The sequence below is a fragment of the Mirounga angustirostris genome, unplaced genomic scaffold (assembly GCF_029215605.1).
Source record: "Mirounga angustirostris isolate CCGP_5_RB_7025 unplaced genomic scaffold, mMirAng1.0.hap1 SCAF_9, whole genome shotgun sequence".
Classification (NCBI taxonomy): Eukaryota; Metazoa; Chordata; class Mammalia; order Carnivora; family Phocidae; genus Mirounga; species Mirounga angustirostris.
In genome coordinates this window covers 18,053,647-18,070,530 of record NW_026991717.1, presented here as the reverse complement: position 1 = coordinate 18,070,530, position 16,884 = coordinate 18,053,647, and the positions used below count along the sequence as shown (strand labels likewise).

At 48.3% G+C, this 16,884-nt stretch overlaps 1 protein-coding gene across 9 annotated transcripts in view; it reads left to right on the top strand.

The window, feature by feature from the left end:
- TTC23 (tetratricopeptide repeat domain 23) overlaps window positions 1–16,884 on the top strand; it is a 116,239-nt gene that overhangs the window by 57,883 nt on the left and 41,472 nt on the right. For all 9 annotated transcript variants that reach the window (XM_064569963.1, XM_064569965.1, XM_064569959.1 and 6 more), the window contains one exon: window positions 8,402–8,507. In XM_064569963.1, the coding sequence (XP_064426033.1) occupies window positions 8,402–8,507 (106 nt within the window). The remainder of the gene's footprint in view (window positions 1–8,401; window positions 8,508–16,884) is intronic.

The following is a 16,884-nucleotide window of genomic DNA, read 5'->3' as shown; positions in this document are numbered from 1 at the left end:
CATCGCTGTGTATTTGCTGTAATGTGTTATTTATAATTTTCCAAAGCTCTGAAAATACTAGCCTTTTCTTGTTTAAAATTAGAAAAGATGCAGAATGCAATTATGATTCGTGCATTATAAAAATTTTCTAAGAATGACATAAATCCAGGTGCTATACTGTTTCTTTTTTTTTTTTTTTTAAGATTTTATTTATTTATTTGAGAGAGAGAGAGCAGGAGAGGGGGGAGGGTCAGAGGGAGAAGCAGACTCCCTGCAGAGCAGGGAGCCTGATGCGGGACTTGATCCTGGGACTCCAGGATCATGACCTGAGCCGAAGGCAGTCGCTTAACCAACTGAGCCACCCAGGCGCCCTATACTGTTTCTTTTTAAGTAACTATTTTTTTTTTATAAAAGTGATAATGCTCTTTATACTTAAAAAATCAAGCCATGCAGAAAAATATAAAGAAATGAGTTACAAGTCATCCCAGGCCTCCCCTCCCAGAAGTAGCATCTTTCCTCTGCATATGTGCCTGTGGGTATAGACTGAGAGACAGAAAGACGAGAAAGAAAGATTGGTGAATTTGATGGCGTAAAAACAAAAAACTTCTCTGTGACAAAATATCACAAAGTCAAAAAATAAATATCAATTCCTCATATCAGATGGGTATTAAAGAGGGCACGTTCTGCATGGAGCACTGGATGTTATGCACAAACGATGAATCATGGAACACTACATCAAAAACTAATGATGTAATGTAAGGTGATTAACGTGACAATAAAAAATTAAAAAAAAATAAATATCAAAGACAGGAGATAGAGAAAGAGTTCTTATAAAAGCTAGGTGAGGGGTGCCTGGGTGGCTCAGTTGGTTAAGCATCCGACTCCTGGTTTCAGCTCAAGTCATGATCTCAGGGTCCTGAGATGGAGCCTGTGTTGGGCTCTGCACTCAGCGGGGAGTCTGCTTGAGATTCTCTCTCCCTCACCCTCTGCCCTTCCCGCCCATGCTCTCTCTCTCTAAAATAAATAAATAAATCTTTTTAAAAAATCTAGATGAAAAAGACAACTCAATAGAAATATAGACAAAAGGCAGGAACGATCAGTTTACAGAAGAACTACAAATAGCCAACAACCATACAAAAATAATCGTCAATGTCATCTGCTATTAAAGAAAGGCACTTTAACTGAAGAAAGGCCATTTTTACCTGCTGTGAGCAAAATAAAAGAGTTTGAGGATGCCTCATGGTGGCAAGGGTACAAGAAAGCCAGCATCCCAACGCACTGCTGGAAGGAGTGGGGATTGGCACCACTTTGGGAGAAAGCAGTTGATATTCTCTCTCTAATTTTATAATGCACTGACCCTTGGATCAGCCAGTTCACATCTAGAAACTTACCCAACAGATAGATGTGTACACATGTGCGAAGATGTATAAGCAGTGAAACTGTGCCGCTGGCAAAAGCAAGCCTTTAGAAATTAGACGTACTCTTAAAATCCATTAACAGGGGACTGGTTATGAAATGATGATATATCCATGTGGTGGAACACCATAGAAGCACTGAAAAGAATGAGATGGATGTGTATGTTCTCACTTGAAAGATGCCTGGAGTGCATTATTATTTTTAAAAAGCCAGATGTAGACCAGAATGCTTATTCAGTCAACAACTGGTCAGACCCGGCAACGTGCCAGGCACAGTGGCCCGCACTGGGACTATGATGGAGGGTCGCGCCCTCGAGGAGCAGCCTAGGGAATGACATAGGCTTTAGCTGAATAGTCACACAGATGAATGTGAAAGGCAACTGTGACATGCACAATGGGGAGAGGTACCGAGTGCTGTGAGAGCTCCCAGCAGAGTAACCTGAGACACCCCAAAGATTGAGGAGAGGGGAGTGGGGCCCCTGTGGCAGAGCCCAGAGGGCTCGTGGCGGACAAAGCTGGGGGAGGAGGGCAGAACAGAGTCAGGTTACGATCGCTCATGCACGTCTGTGCATCTGTGCATTTGTATGAACATGTCAGTGTTTCTAAGAGGTCACACGGGAAACCTGATAGTGATAGCTATAAGGAATCAGACTGCGAATCGGGTGAAGAGGGTGAGGCTTATAGACAGAAGGGCGAGGGCGTTTTAACTTACCACTTAGGATCTTTCAAAATTATATAATGGTATTACTCCTATAAATCTAAAAAATCCCGCTACATTTTAAGAAAACACACACTTATAACCAAGAGAGGATGAAAATCTAAGCTCCCAACATATCTATTTTGGTGCTAACCCTTACGGAGAGGAGGACCTTTTCTCCCCCAGCCCTTTGGAGGAGCTATAATTGACAACTGGAGAGCTGCCACAGAGGACTCTCTCTATTAAAAGAAACTGGCTTCCTCTGGGGCCCTCGGAACTGTTTTTGAATGCCCTCTACACCCAGTGACTTCCCTTTCATCTACTCCCCACCCCCACACCCACCCCCGGGGAGCCCTAGCAACATCTTTCTCTTTGCCAAGGCTCTCCCGGCTGCCCCAGGCCCCTGCGGCGTGGGTGGCCATGAGGGGCTTCCCTCCTGGCCAGAGACTGGAGAGGAAAGGAAGTGTCAGCCTGGAGCTGCAACATGACCCTGTCCTGGACAATGCCATCAGCCCAAAGCTGGAGGGTGGGATGGCCAGCTCTGGCGAAGCCAGGAGGGAAAGCCATGTAACTACACAGCTGGTCGGTTCTAGAAGAAATACAGCAAGCTCACACCTCACAGTGACAAGGGGACTTGAGCTTCGGTGGAATGCAAGCACTAACTTGAATGAAAGCAGACACACAGACACGTGGTGGAAGGCACATTTATCATCTGCTCCATCCGTCACCCACTGCCTAACTCCCCACTGTGGTGTCGTCCCTCTGTGGTTAGTTCTCAGAAGCTGCTTCAGGACCCACATATTGGCAGCCCGGTCTCCCCCTAGGCAGCCCATTCAACTTCTGGGCCGAACCTACTACCTAGCAACTACTTCTCTGACTCTCAAATAATACTTCATTATGTTGATTAGAAAATCATCGTTCTGTAAATTCGACTCTCTTAGAAACCAGATGTTAGACTAGAAAAGGATGCAACTGGGAATCACAGGCCTTGGTTTGAATCCCTGTCCTACCAGGGACCCCTCTATATGACCTTCAGTTAGTTGCTTGATCTCCTGGATGCTTCATTTTCCCATCTATCAATTGGGCTGTTGACATCTCTCTTAACCACTCCTTCCGCGACTAAGCGAGCTGGTGTATATAATTCACGTAGCACCACGCCTGACAAAAGTAGGTGCTGAATCAGTGTGAGTTTCCGCCTTCCCACTGTCCTCTCCAGTTGCTAGCCCTCAGCTGTACAAAGAGATCCTGGCAGTTACTGAGCTGGAGACTTACCTTGCCTTCCCCATGCGTGTTCATGTCCCCAGGGTAAAGAGACCCAGTTTAGGTCCACAAATGTTCCTTGAGTGACTTGTGTACTCTCTGCTTGGCTATGGGAGAGGAGATTTCTCTCGGAGTCAGTGATCCCCTACTTATTACCAAATGGGAAAAGAATCCGTCCCTCCCTCCTGCCAAGAGCTGGGGTTCTGCCGTCAGAACCGTGCATGTTTTAAGTTGAGTGTTCACACGATGGGGTCTGCTTGCATAAATAGAAACATCCTTTTGACTAGTCATCAAGTTTTCTCTTCAAGAGCTATTACACATTTTGCAAATCCAAGGGGACAGGCTCAGTTCGATAAGAGTCTGCCAGCTCCAATTCTTGGCAGCTGGACTGGCGCTGTGGACTCGGTGGTTTCCCCCAAAACGCGCAGAAGGACCAGAAGGCAACAGCTGCTCTGTACCTTGGCAGGGCTGGAGGTGGTTCATCTGGTGAATGAGGTTTTTCAGTTAAGGGCCTTGCTCAATATGGGATATTAAAGGTTTGGTTTTGGTTTTTGTTATGAACCCAGTACAACACGCTAACAGCTCCAGAGATTTAGGAATATTAAACGCTCCCTCTCAGCCTCAAGATGACAGTTGATAAACATATAACCATAAGATACTGAAGACAACAAAGAACGGGAGGAGAGATTTGAGCCCTGGGAGATTAATAAATAATGAGGAGCGAGTGTAGTCAAGCCACAGATCCCCAGCGGGGCCCATTACTTGGGCTCCTGCATAAAGCCAGAGAGGCAAGCCTAGCTCCTGTAATTCTGTTAACACTAACAACTAGTCCTTAAATGCTCTCAGATGTATACAACAGGGGTATTTATATTCTCTTAGCAAACAGAGTGTTGTTCCAGAATCGTGAACAGTGGTTTAGTTTGGCGAATTGGGTAATCTCATCACTAGCTTTGTCAACTGCCTTTGTACTTACTTGCTAGGGGGACCTCCTGTTCCCTGCTGAGCTGTGGTTCTCAGTCTGCATCCTCTGGAGCCCTCACATTCCATGGAGGGTCTTTAGGGCGCAGCTGGGTGAACTTCTAGGCCCTCTCCACCTGCTTCAGGGAGAGCAGCTCCACTCTTACCTGCTCTGTACTTTAGAGAACATGGAAGATTCTATTTGGAATGAAAGGGTTTTTTGGGGGGTTTTTTGCTTCAGAACAGAAACTTAAAACTCAGTGGTGCCATGATGTTCACAACCTTTTGTAAGTTACTTTTCCCCTCACTGGTATGTTTCTGAAATGTAACCATGTCGGTATACCTAGGTAGAGTTCAATCCTCGTATGAATAAACCATAATATTTCATTCCCCTTCTCATGGATATTTAGATGATTTCCCCTTTTTCACCATTTGAAATAATGCCTCAGTGAAGTTTAGGACATTTTTTTTTTTATATCAACAGCGAGGGGTGGTGAGCTCCGAGCTAGCCAGGAAGGGAAGAGATAGCAGGAGGGGGCGGATGGATAGTGAGAAGGGGGGAGTGGAGAGAGGACTAGAAATTGCATGGATGTGATCGAGGCAGGACGTGATAGGGCAAGGGGGTCTGTCAGCTGCATGATCCAGAGGTAGCAGAGAATAAGCTATGATAAGGCCCCAAGTGTGATGAAGGACATAATCTGGCTTGTAGAAAGCAATTAAAAATGAAGGTAAATTGAATAGGACTGCATTAAATTAAACTGAATTTAATTTTACCGAATCAATGAGATGCTAATCTTGCACATTTTAAACATCATGGTTCCCTTTTCCTCCCCCACCCCAACTCCCTCAATGTTAAACCAGCAAATGGTTTTTAGAAGCTTCAAGAACATCAAATATAAATTAGATCAGGGATGGAGTTTCTGAAAAATGAATAATAAATGTTTGCTTATATTAGTATCTCACTAATTACAGAAAAATGTTGAGGTTATGACAATTTTGTGAAATTCAGATCCCCTTAAGCTCTCAAGATCCACTTTCTTGATATCGTGAGCATTTTCGCTCTTGGAAGATTTTGCTTCCTGTCTCCAGAAGCAAAAGGCAACCTACAGAACTTTCAGAACGTGTGATTATTAATTTGAAAATAATTTTGGTAGACATCTATCTTTTACATTGCCTTGAATTATAATACCGAGTGGAAACTACATAGGAAATCTTTTTTTTAATTTGAATTTGGGTTTTAATCAATCTAAAGTACTGTATGTGTTAAAAGTCTTTGTAACAGTATGATTTAAATCTTTTCTTGCATCGCTGGGTGTTCTCCCCAGTGGTGGATTGTGGAGATAGTTAGCCAGGGGAAAACCCCAAGTAAACAGGATTCAGTTTGCATTTGGGGTGGGTCAGGCTTTTCCTCTCTCTTTTTTCCTCTCTGCAAACCCTGACCGTGTGATGCTTTGACTCTATCCCTGTGGCTCCGATTGTCTTTACTTTTTGGAGTGTGCATTATTTGAAAAGCATTTCAAGTCAGAGCTTCAGGCCATACTGAGAATAATGACTAATTGGGAGGTCGCCGAAATTACTTGTTCAATTTATATATTTATTTATATCCTATAATAAGAAAAGTAGTTCTAAAACAGAGGATATTGTTAGCATTTATGAATATGAAATTCTGGTTGTTCTAACACAACAATTAAAGTTATGACCAGCAATCTTGATTTGGAGTAGCCCCTATCATAAAAAGCCAAGCTAGTAACTCAGCTGATTTTAAATATGACAAATGAGGCGACAGTCTAGCGTCTACCCTGATTATCAGCTCAGAAATGGGTTCAGCTGATCATCAGGGGACCAAGTCTCTATGTCTTTGCCGTCTCACTGTTTGGTCTGGACTAGAAAGTTCTTTTTTTTTTTTTTTTTTTAAGATTTTATTTATTTGAGAGAGAGAGAAGGAGCAGTGGGGAGGGACAGAAGGAAGGAGAGAGAGAGAGAGAGAAGCCGACTCCCCGCAGAGCAGAGAGCCCGATGCGGGGCTCGATCCCAGGACCTGGAGATCATGCCATGAGCCGAGGGCAGACGCTTAACCGACTGAGCCACCCAGGCAGCCCTGGACTAAAAAGTATAATTGTATGGCTTTATCTCCTGGGCCAGATCCCATGGATCAGTCATAGCTCCTGGGGGGTGTGCGGAGTATGCTGGCATTAATTAGTGATGTCTGCCACCAGGGGCCAGGGTAGAATAAAAAGCAAATCTGAAGTCAGAGTATCAAGGTCAGAGTCTTATCTCCATCCTTTATTAGCTGTGAGCTGTCTTGGGCAAGTCACCCTTCTGCAACCTCAGCTTTCTCATCTACAAAACATGGATAACAAAAATTAAGAAAATTGGGACACCTGGGTGGCTCAGTCGGTTGAACATCTGCCTTCGGTTCAGGTCATGATCCCAGGGTCCTGGAATCAAGTCCCGCATCGGGCTCCCTGCTTGGCGGGGACTCTGCTTTTCCCTTTGCCTGCTGCTCCCGCCACCCCCCCCCCCCCCCCGGCGCTTGTGTTCCCTCTCTCTCTCTGACAAATAAATAAAATCTTTTTAAAAAACTTAAGAAAATTAAAATCGATACCACAAATGAGAAAGAAATCTTAGTTGCTGTTAGTATGTCTTGCCTATCCCAGTCTGGCGTTTCTCCTTTAGGTTCGTGATATTTCAGTATTTCTGTCACCCTTTTGGCAATTAATTGCGAACTACCTACCATCTCGCATTAGTGCATTGTATGACGTCATGCTCACTTCCCGTGCCTTTCCCTACTGCCCACACTTTCTAGACCGGGCCCCTCCTACTATAGGCGATCAGTAATTATGTGTTTATTGAATGAATATAAACCTATTACTAACAGCATTTTTTAAACTTTCCGTGTCCACAGTCAGATGAATATAGCTTTATTTTCTCATTTATTTTTTATTTTCTATCTTTTTATTTGGAGAGACGTATTTTGCATTTTATTTGAGAGGACTGTTACTTATATTCACAGGATCATAGGTTTTATTTTTTTTTTCCTCTTAAGGAATTTTAAATGGGGTTTTATTTTCAAGGAACGGAGCTGTTTTTTGTGCTCAGGCAGCCCCATGGGCCGGTTTGAAGAGGGTGCAGGCCAGTGGGCTTGGTGGATTAGGCACTGGGGAGGCTGCGAACACCTTCGGGGGGGGTCCCCCTTTCTGGGCTGAGCGCCGGCAGGGGGCTAGATTCGCCCACTTCCTGGTAACCCATCTCCTTCCTGCTTGAAACCTTCCTCCCCGCCTCCCCATGCCCCCCTCAGCTGACAGCACACTACCACACTCCTAGGAGCAGAGACTTTCACATGATTTACTTAGCGATGTGCCCTGGTCACAGCTTCACGCCATCTGGACCCAGCCTTTCCCTCTCCACTCCACGATGCCTTTAAGATCCAGGTCTCCTCATGTATCATATGATCTCACTGATATGAGGAATTCTTAATCGCAGGAAACAAACTGAGTGTTGTTGGAGTGGGGGGTGGGGTGGGAGGCATGGGGGGACTGGGTGATAGACACTGGGGAGTGTATGTGCTCTGGTAAGAGCTGTGAATTGTGCAAGACTGTTGAATCTCAGATCTGTACCTCTGAAACAAATAATGCAATATATGTTAAGAAAAAAAAAAAGAAGATAGCAGGAGGGGAAGAATGAAGCGGGGGAAATCGGAGGGGGAGACGAACCATGAGAGACGATGGACTCTGAAAAACAAACTGAGGGTTCTAGAGGGGAGGGGGGTGGGAGGATGGGTTGGCCTGGTGGTGGGTATTGAGGAGGGCACATTCTGCATGGAGCACTGGGTGTTGTTCACAAACAATGAATCATGGAACACTTCATCTAAAACTAATGTTGTAATGTAAGGGGATTAACATAAGAATAAAAAAATTAAAAAAAAAAAAAAGATCCAGGTCTCCTAAGAATCGACTGTGCTTCCACATAAATCATATCGTCTAGCCGGCTAGAAGGTGCCTCGGCTTTCTGCTTATCGCTGCAAGAACAGTTAGTCCTCTAGTGCTGCCACCAAGCAGGTAAACGAACGTGTTTCTTCTTTCCCTGGTGACAGGCGCATCTCATCGCGCTGAGCAGTGGCCCCTCCCGAGAGGAGGCAGCAGTCTCCGCACATTTCGTCGCCCACGCGGCCATCGCTTCTGGGAGGACCGAACACCACGGTGAGCGCAAACCTCCTGCGGGCTCGCTGCCCATCTGCGCAGGCGTGGCTGGGTCTGTGACCAGCTGCCTTTAGGACAGAAGGGCCGGTGACCGGAGCTGGGACCCAGGCCCCTTGGAGAGCTTTGGAGGCTTTATGTGGCCGTTCGTAGCTGTGCCACTCCCTTAGCTTCGACAGTGTCCTTTGGCGTCTGTCCTGTTCGGCCTTTCTCTAATCTTTTACTTTCAAATCCAGTGAATCTTCCTCCAAACAGAGCTATTAAGAAGAGCCCCAGAGAATCCATGCTGGGCTTACAGGAAAAAATGCTCCGCTTTCAGAGGTGATCTATTTTTAAAGATTGTTGTGGAGCTACTGTGGCAACAGAACTGGCTTGTCAGAACCCCAGCCCACAGACTTTCACAGCACTGGGCTTTCCATCAGGATGAACTTACATGGTTTCGGGAGTCCAAGAGGAAGTTGCCATTTATGACTCATACGGTTTTTCTTAGCCCCATGTAATAAATAGGTAGAGCAGCGAGCTTGGGGAGTTCTTTCACCCACCGTTCTGGACTCTGAGCATACAGTATGCCTCTGTTGATGGAGAACACACATTCCAGTGACTTTTTTTTGGGGGGGGGGTTCAGAATATTCAGAAACAGAGTATAACTCATGAAGAAGACCTAGGGGTATATTCCAAAATATCAGATAAAAATAATCGTGTACTATAGTAAAATAAGATCCAATGTGCCAGCAAGCCTAAAATTGAGATCCAGAATAATTGAGGTTCAGGGAGCAGGAGTTGGGCTACAATGTAGAGGCTGGTGGGTAGGCGAAGATGAAGGGGGCTCCTCTATGAGCAGCTTGGTCTGCACAGATCCCCAGGCCAGGCAGGGGCTCAAGTCCAGAGAGGAGCTGGTGAGGGGGATTTTGGAGTTTATCCATCTGTCCATCCCACCTTACAGACTCCTCTTTCTGGTCTCCTGGAGCTTTGAGCACCTTTTCAGAGCTGGAGCAACCTATCTAGGGGTAGAGAGAGAAGGCCGGCAAACTTTCAGATCCCCTCTCTCTGGAACACTCCATATATAACAATCAACTTCAAAGCCTTCAAAAAGCTAGCAGTTTTTTGACCAGCTTATTGGGGCTTAAAATTTCTTTAATGGGGGGAAAAGAACCTTCCAGTCCCAGCTATTGAGACAGTTAAGATGCCAATGCAGGTTTGATGGAAATCCCTAGACTAGCAGGAGTCACAAATCTACATGTCTGTAGGAACCAAGTAAGCCGTGGGAGTGACACAGACAGTCATGACAATACGGTAGTGGCAGCAAGACAATACGGAGTGCTGAGGACTGTGGCCAAGTGGAGAAGCCATACCCTATGGAAAGTGAGCAACGGTCTCTCACTCTAGCCCATTACCATCAAGTGGAAGGCAGGCTTCCATGGCAGATCTGCTTTTTCAAGAGAAGGCGGAAATCTAGATTTTTATGTGTAATTGATGCTAACTAGCTCAAATATGTTTCAGACTCTGGGTCAAAACCAGTGTGAGGGCCAGACCTATACCTTCTGACCCGGAGAGCGGGTGTATGATGAATGCTTGTCAGAACCTTCCTGTTTTCCTCAGGGCCTCATGGGTTTCAGACAGCCAGAGGGTTCTGAGCATTTAAACTGGTAGGGTAGGGATCGGGGAGCCTTGCGTATTCCCAAGAGAATGCCAAACAGCTAAGGGCGCCTAGGTGGCTCAGGCAGTTAAGCAGCTGCCTTTGGCTCAGGTCATGATCCTGGGGTTCTGGGATTGAGCCCTGCATCGGGCTCCCTGCTCAGTGGGCAGTCTGCTTCTTCCTCACCCCTCCTTCCACTTGTTCTCTCAATCTCTCTCTCTTTAAAAAAAAAAAAAAAAAAGAGAGAATACCAAAGGCCCAAAGACCCTCTATGCCTAGAGGGATTCCCATTTGCCAGCATCTCAGCTAGTTAAAAAATGTATGGATTGGGTGAGGACTGATAGAATTTGTGTCCTGAAATGTTTTTCCCTCTAACTGCAAAGTTAGACCACTCTGCTTTGCATGACTCACAGAATCAGACAATCCAAATATATATATACCTATATTTTTATTTATATTTTTTAGTCTAAATATAGTGTGGGTATTATAAATTGAGAATGACAGTGATACCATAATAAGATCTGTGAGAATTTAATGACCTCACACAGTGATAATGGTAGTAACAGCTAATGCTTACATGGTTCATACGGGCATGGTTCTAACCAGTTACATTTATTAACTCAGTTAATCTTCACAACACCTCCATGAGGTTGGTATAAGTACTTCCAGTTTCTGGTGGAGAAACAGAGGCATGGAGAGATTAGGCAATTTCCCCAGGGGCGCATAGCCAGGGATTAGCAGATTTGAACCTAGGCTCTCGACCTCCTTGTTACATTAAAAGGTCTGCAAACACCACCTTTCCTTCCTTGCCCCACCACCCTCCACCCCCTTAGGCCCGCCGAGGAGTCTGCAGCATTTGGGACAGAGAAAGGACTAGAAAAGCGGAGGCCGCCCGGAGAGATGGGTTGGGAGAGCCAGGGGGCAGGGGCCAGTCCAGGAACACACACGGGCTCTCGGTTCCTCCTCTGTCTTTGGCAGCCTGAACCCCGCAAGCTGCCTTGCCAGTGAGAATTTGAACTACAAGAGGAGTGTAAAGATAGAAGAAAACTTCCCCCCAGGAGCAGGGAGCTGCAGTTGGCTTTACAGACTAGGGAAGGGGGTCACTTCTGCTTGAGGCTTAGTGGATTGGTTGCTAGAAACGTAGACAGCAGGAATCATGGTAAGCATAGCTTTACTAGTAACAATTAGTAGCAGGAATCGAGCTGGCCTTGTCTGCAGATGCTGGAACTGTCACACACGTGCTCACTTAATCCTTTTCACAAGCCTGAATTTTACAAGTGAGCCAACACAGCCAGCTCCCCATCCCTGCCCGGTCCATCCATCTATAGTCTGTCTACTTATTGCTCTACCCAAAAAGGACATAGTCCCTCTCCGTCTGTAGGGTGCCTCTAGATGAGCCCTTCTCGGGCTCAGCTTCTGCGTATCAGAAGACGGTGGAAATGGCTTGCACCTTGATGCCATTAGGAAGATAGTTTACTGAAGCCTTAAAGGCGAGCGAGTGCTAAGTGAGGTTGGGCAGTGAAACCGTGGGATCAGAACAGCTGCTTGTCGGGCAGCAACATGAATCCTGGGAACAGGTGCAGAGAGGAGCCCCAGCCCCCGTCCCTAAGGCCTCAAGCCATCTAAATGGGCACGTTAGAAACAAACACAAGCAAGGAGAAACCCCAAACTCTTCCTACTGTGTTCACCAGTTTGAAAACTGCATCTGTCAGAATCCTGGTTCCCTTGGTGGCGAACGTGGAAAAGGCTGTGGCAAATCAACTGATCGTCCAGCATCGTGAGATGCAGAGCTTGTTCTGACTCTTACCCACAATACCTAAGTGTGGTGTGGGCCGAGGGGACCCACGTTACAGGCATGGAGTCAGGGTGCCTTTGGAAGCAGGAATGAGCTGGGCCCTGCCCAGCCAGGAGCTGCAGTGGGAGTGGGCGGGCGCATTCCCACCGTCTTTCAGGGAGCCTGGGTTTTCTAGTCATCTCTCTGTGACCCCCTCACAGGCCAATGCCCCCCACAGTGGGAATGAGGGAAACCCACCCAGGCCTCTGCTGCCTCCAGCAAGGAGAAAGGAAAGGAGGGAATTTGGAACTTACCTTTGTCTGGCAACTAAGGGGAGCTAAGGGGAGACACCCCCACAACACACACACACACACACAAACACACACACACACACTGGCTGGCTTTCCCCCAGGACGGCAGGACTGTGATCTGGACTTTAGTGACTTTGAGTGTAGTAATCCCAGCCAGATCCCCTGGGAGCAAATCTGCATGTTCCACCCAATGCCATGGAAATCCACAGGCATGGGGACCTCAGCTCGGCTCCCCTGTGCTTAAACCTGTCTGTGTAGAGTACAGATTTTTTTTTTTTTTTAAGAATCATTAATGAGAAAAATCTCCCATTTGGGGATTCTCCATAGCCTGCTCGATAAATGCCCATTGAAGGCATTGCCCTCTGACAAACAAAATGCCACTGGCCAAGAAGCTAGCATGTTTCAGGCTCCATGCTCAAGCGAATCCCTTTGCCCTGTGCCTTTCCTGCATTCCTTATGCAGACAAAACTGCCCTAGAAGTCACGAAGGACTGTGATTGCATAAGGACTTCCAATTCAGGCTCCTGGAATGTCACTAACCTGAGCCTGGCCCACTTCCCAGAGCGGCCATAGACAAACTTGGTATTAACAGCTCTCCCAACCCTGCTAAGTGTTCAGGCCATTGGCCTTGAGTTCATAACTCTTCTCCTAAAGGATATTAAAATGAAATGGGCGGAAGCCAAGTACATTTCAGGGTAAACCTTTGAGAGGCAGAGGCTGACGAGCACACAGGCAGCCTTGTTTGGAAGTGGCTCCATTTACAGCCTGGGCTCTGTAGGGTCCGGACCCAGCAGGGTGGAAGGGGCCCTGGCAGAGCCTTGGGGGCCGGGGGTGGGATCCCTGGCTATAGGAGCCAGACTCATGAGCGTGGGTGCATTCCCAAGCTGTAATTCCCCATGCACAAAGATACATATTTCCCTGGCCCCCACTTATCCTAATCTCCCACATTTTGCACAGTAGACGTAAAATATAGAAGTACCTGAAGCTAGGCATTGCCTCTTGAGGGAGTCTCATGTTTTATATACCTCCATGATCCTCCTTTTTCTCAACTCTTCCTCCTGTGGCCTGCCTTCTCAGCCTGCCCCTCTGCTGGGTCCTACCCCACCCCCAGCCCACTCCCCGTCCACTGGGTTATCAATGCTCCTTGGGCCCTGTGTGTCCGACGGAGACACGAAGTCAGACAGGCTCTGGAACACGCACATGCCCAGCTCCAGTGGACTCCTGATGGTGGTAACCTGGCCATCTGGGAGCAGCCACAGTCGGGTGGCCTTCACCTGCCTGTGGCCCTCTTCAGCTGCCCCAGCTGGCTCCCTCACCCCACCTCCAGCCTGGGGAGCCTCTGGGTGGGGTTTGTGGTACAGCCCTGCTGGTGGAAATGAGTGTAAGCCATGGCTGGCCACACCTACCCACCTCTCTCCCTTCCTCTTCACTCTTCCCTCTCCATCTTCCTTCCTCCTCAGCCTTCCCAAACCCCCTCGAGCCCCGAGTGCTCTGAGAGACCTTTCCTCAGCTCCTAGGCAAGGCCCATTTCTTGCTACAAAATGCCCAGCCAGCCTGAGCCTGGCCTGCCTCTGAGCTCCGCAAGCAGATGTCAGCATCCACGCCTGCTCTGTGCTCTAGAGGCCAGGTGAGGAAGGGGAAGCTGCAGAGAGCAAGTTGGGTGAGGCCAGAGAAGAACCCTTACCCTGTCTCCCACCATCTTTAGTAGGGCCCAGTCTCGGAAACTTCTGGAAGGTACCTTACTGCGCATCCCATCTAAAGGACTGAGGGCCAGGGCGTGTCCGGGGTCACTCTGCAAGGTAGAGGCAAAGCAAGGCTTAGACAGAGGCCAGGCACAGACTACTTAGCCCACTCCAGAACTGGAGAGTGAGTGACACTGTCCCAGAAGTCCAGGGAGCCCATAGCATGGACAGGTGGGGGCTGCAGGGTCGGCCGCTCTTGGGGCCAGCAGAGGATTAGAAGGGGTGGCCTCTTCCTCTCTCCAAGTCTGTGCTGTTGGTCTCTCTTCACGAAGGGACAACCTGGGGCAAACTGAAACCTCATCAAGCCTAGCTTACAAACTGCCTTTCATCTTTGTGTCTGAGAACAAAGTCTGTGGCTTCACTCCTCTGCTAGGGAAGATGAAGTACATGCCCTCTGTGATGTCCCGTTTTTCACTCTTCTACTGGCTAATAATTTGTGTTCAGAACTTCTCAGAAAAACCTATGTTATTTATACCCTGACTTGGCTTCAAAAAGGGTTTTTAGGGCAGCTTCTGGAAAACATATATACTTTACTAAGACAGGTAACAGGGGCTGGAGGCTGCTGGATACCTGACCACCCCTGGGTGGCCACTAGTGGGTGGGACTGTGAGTGGTGGGGAGGTAGGCATGGGGTCAGCTTCCTGGTGGCAGGGATGTTGGAGGCAGGCAGATCCCCACGGTGACCGAGCCCCTTACTGGGCCTGTGGGTTCCTGGCACTGTGCGGGCACTTCATATATGCTCTCCCACTCAAGCCTCACCCAGCCTACCGCCATCTTGGTCGCCTCACGCTACTGATGCAAACCTGCCCCCCAGAGATGGCCTCGGACTTCCTGGGATCACACAGCTAGTGAGCAGCAGGTGTGCCTCTCCCAGAAGCCGTGTCCAGGGCCTGTGAAAGTGTTCTTCCCAAAGAGGGTCTCCGTGTAGACCACCAAAGGCCTTGAGGTGAGGACAGAGCCTGACCTGGGCTTCCTAAGTCCTCACCCCCCTCAGCGCCCCCACTCCCACCAGGGCTGGTAGGTGGCCTCGGGGCAGCTGCCTGTGCAGGGCCTGTAGCAGCCCCCAACAGGGTCTAAATGGGTCCAGTCTGTTTGTTTGCTGGGTGACGGAGGTCCTCTGGGGTTAATGTCAGGCTAAATTCCCTGCGGTCCTTAATGCTTTTGCTGTGAGTACATACTACAGACTCTTTCCCAAGACTGTTAACAAAAGATAATCGTCACATTGTACACGTAGGCCTCCCTCTTAATGAAAGCTGCCCTCACTGTTCAGCTCTTGCCTTAGGACTTTGGGCCTCAGGAAAATGAGCCCAGAGTTACTGGAATTTGTTTTAATTAAAAGCCTCTTAACCTCCAGCGTGTCAATGTGTAACCCCGCATTCCTCTTGCTCTTTGAACGAAGCCTGTTTTTGTTTTTGTTGTTGCTGTTGTTTTTGCCTGTATATGAACATAGAACCAAACAGAGTCCGGCAGGGCCTCCAGGAGACATTAAGCCCCCCTGCCCACTGGGCCACACTTGGCCCTCGCGCTCACTCACAGACAGCCTCAGCACTGTGTTGCAGTGGAAACGGGAGGGGACCCATGGCCTTGGGACACCTGTGCCACCGGGGCTCAGATTCACAAGCTAAGTCATGCTTCTGTGCTTTAGAAAATGACCTCATCTTCTGCCAAGGCCACAGGCATCAGGTTGCAGATGATTCTAGAAGCGGTTTTCAAAGTTGGGGGTGGCCATTGTGAGCTCACTGAAACGGCTGGCTCTGTGTGACCCCACACCCGGCTTCAGGGCACCAGGTCCGTGCTGGGGCGTGGCATCTCCTCACCCTGCTTGACCTTCCATCTCTCTGGAAATCATTTGTCCACCATGGACCTCCAGGGGGGTGCCCACCCCCAGAAGAACAAACTGCTCATCAGGGAGTCACTCCTTAGCTGTAGTAACAGGACAGATTTGCTCTCCCCGTGAAGACAGATCATGTGGCTCCCAGTTCAGAAACCTGATTTGGGGGTTAGGTGAGGGAAGTACATCAGGGTCTTACAGTAAAGGAGTTTTCCTGTATCCCAGGTAAAGATAAAAGTAGTTTCAAATTTAGAGACAGGGAAGGCACCCACAGTGGATGCCCAGTACCTTCCTCGGTTCCCAGACTCAAGGCTCTTCTGAGCTACAAGGGCCCTGACAGGATGCCTGACATGTGGCCAACTTACATGGGCCAACAACCGTCAGAGAACCCCTCCCCACCCTCACCCCATCTGACCAGCGACCTTGCAGGCAGCACCTTCAGAGGGCAGACTCCGGGGCAGGGCCCATCTCCGACGTCCACCACCACCCCTGGTTTGCATTCACTTCAGTAACCCTGCTGCCTTTGTTTCAGTAATAAATCCCTTCCTCCCTTCCCCTCCCTACCTTCTTCCCTCACTCTCACTCGCTCTTCCAGAAATCCATGTGTGCTAACAAGCATCCTCTTTGGAAAGTATGAATAGGCCTCCCTGCGTTAGAGGTTGAGCCATTTATGCACTGGTTTGAGTTAGGCCAAGCAGCTCCCTCTCTCCTAGCATCTTTGTGAGATCAGCTACGCTAAGGGAAAGGAGTAGGTGGCACTCGGGTCTAGGGGACCTGCAGCTGGTCAGCATGTGACTGCTGGGGGAAGGGATACCAAGAGGTAGCAGGACATGGGGCTAGAAGGGTATCGAGTGCAGCTGTGTCCTCCTGTGTCTGAGAGACCAGCTCCTTACTCAGGAAGGCGAGGGAAATGCTTCCCATCCCTTTTGCCTCCTCCTCTATCTGAGTAGGGCACCACTTCTGCCAAAGCCCAGGGTCTGGAAACTCGGTCCCTGCTCGTCCAGCCCCAGTTCCTTCCTACACGCTTGACATCTGCCAGTCTTTATGGTAAGGGCTCATCTCAGGGGAACAAGGCTGAGACTCATGA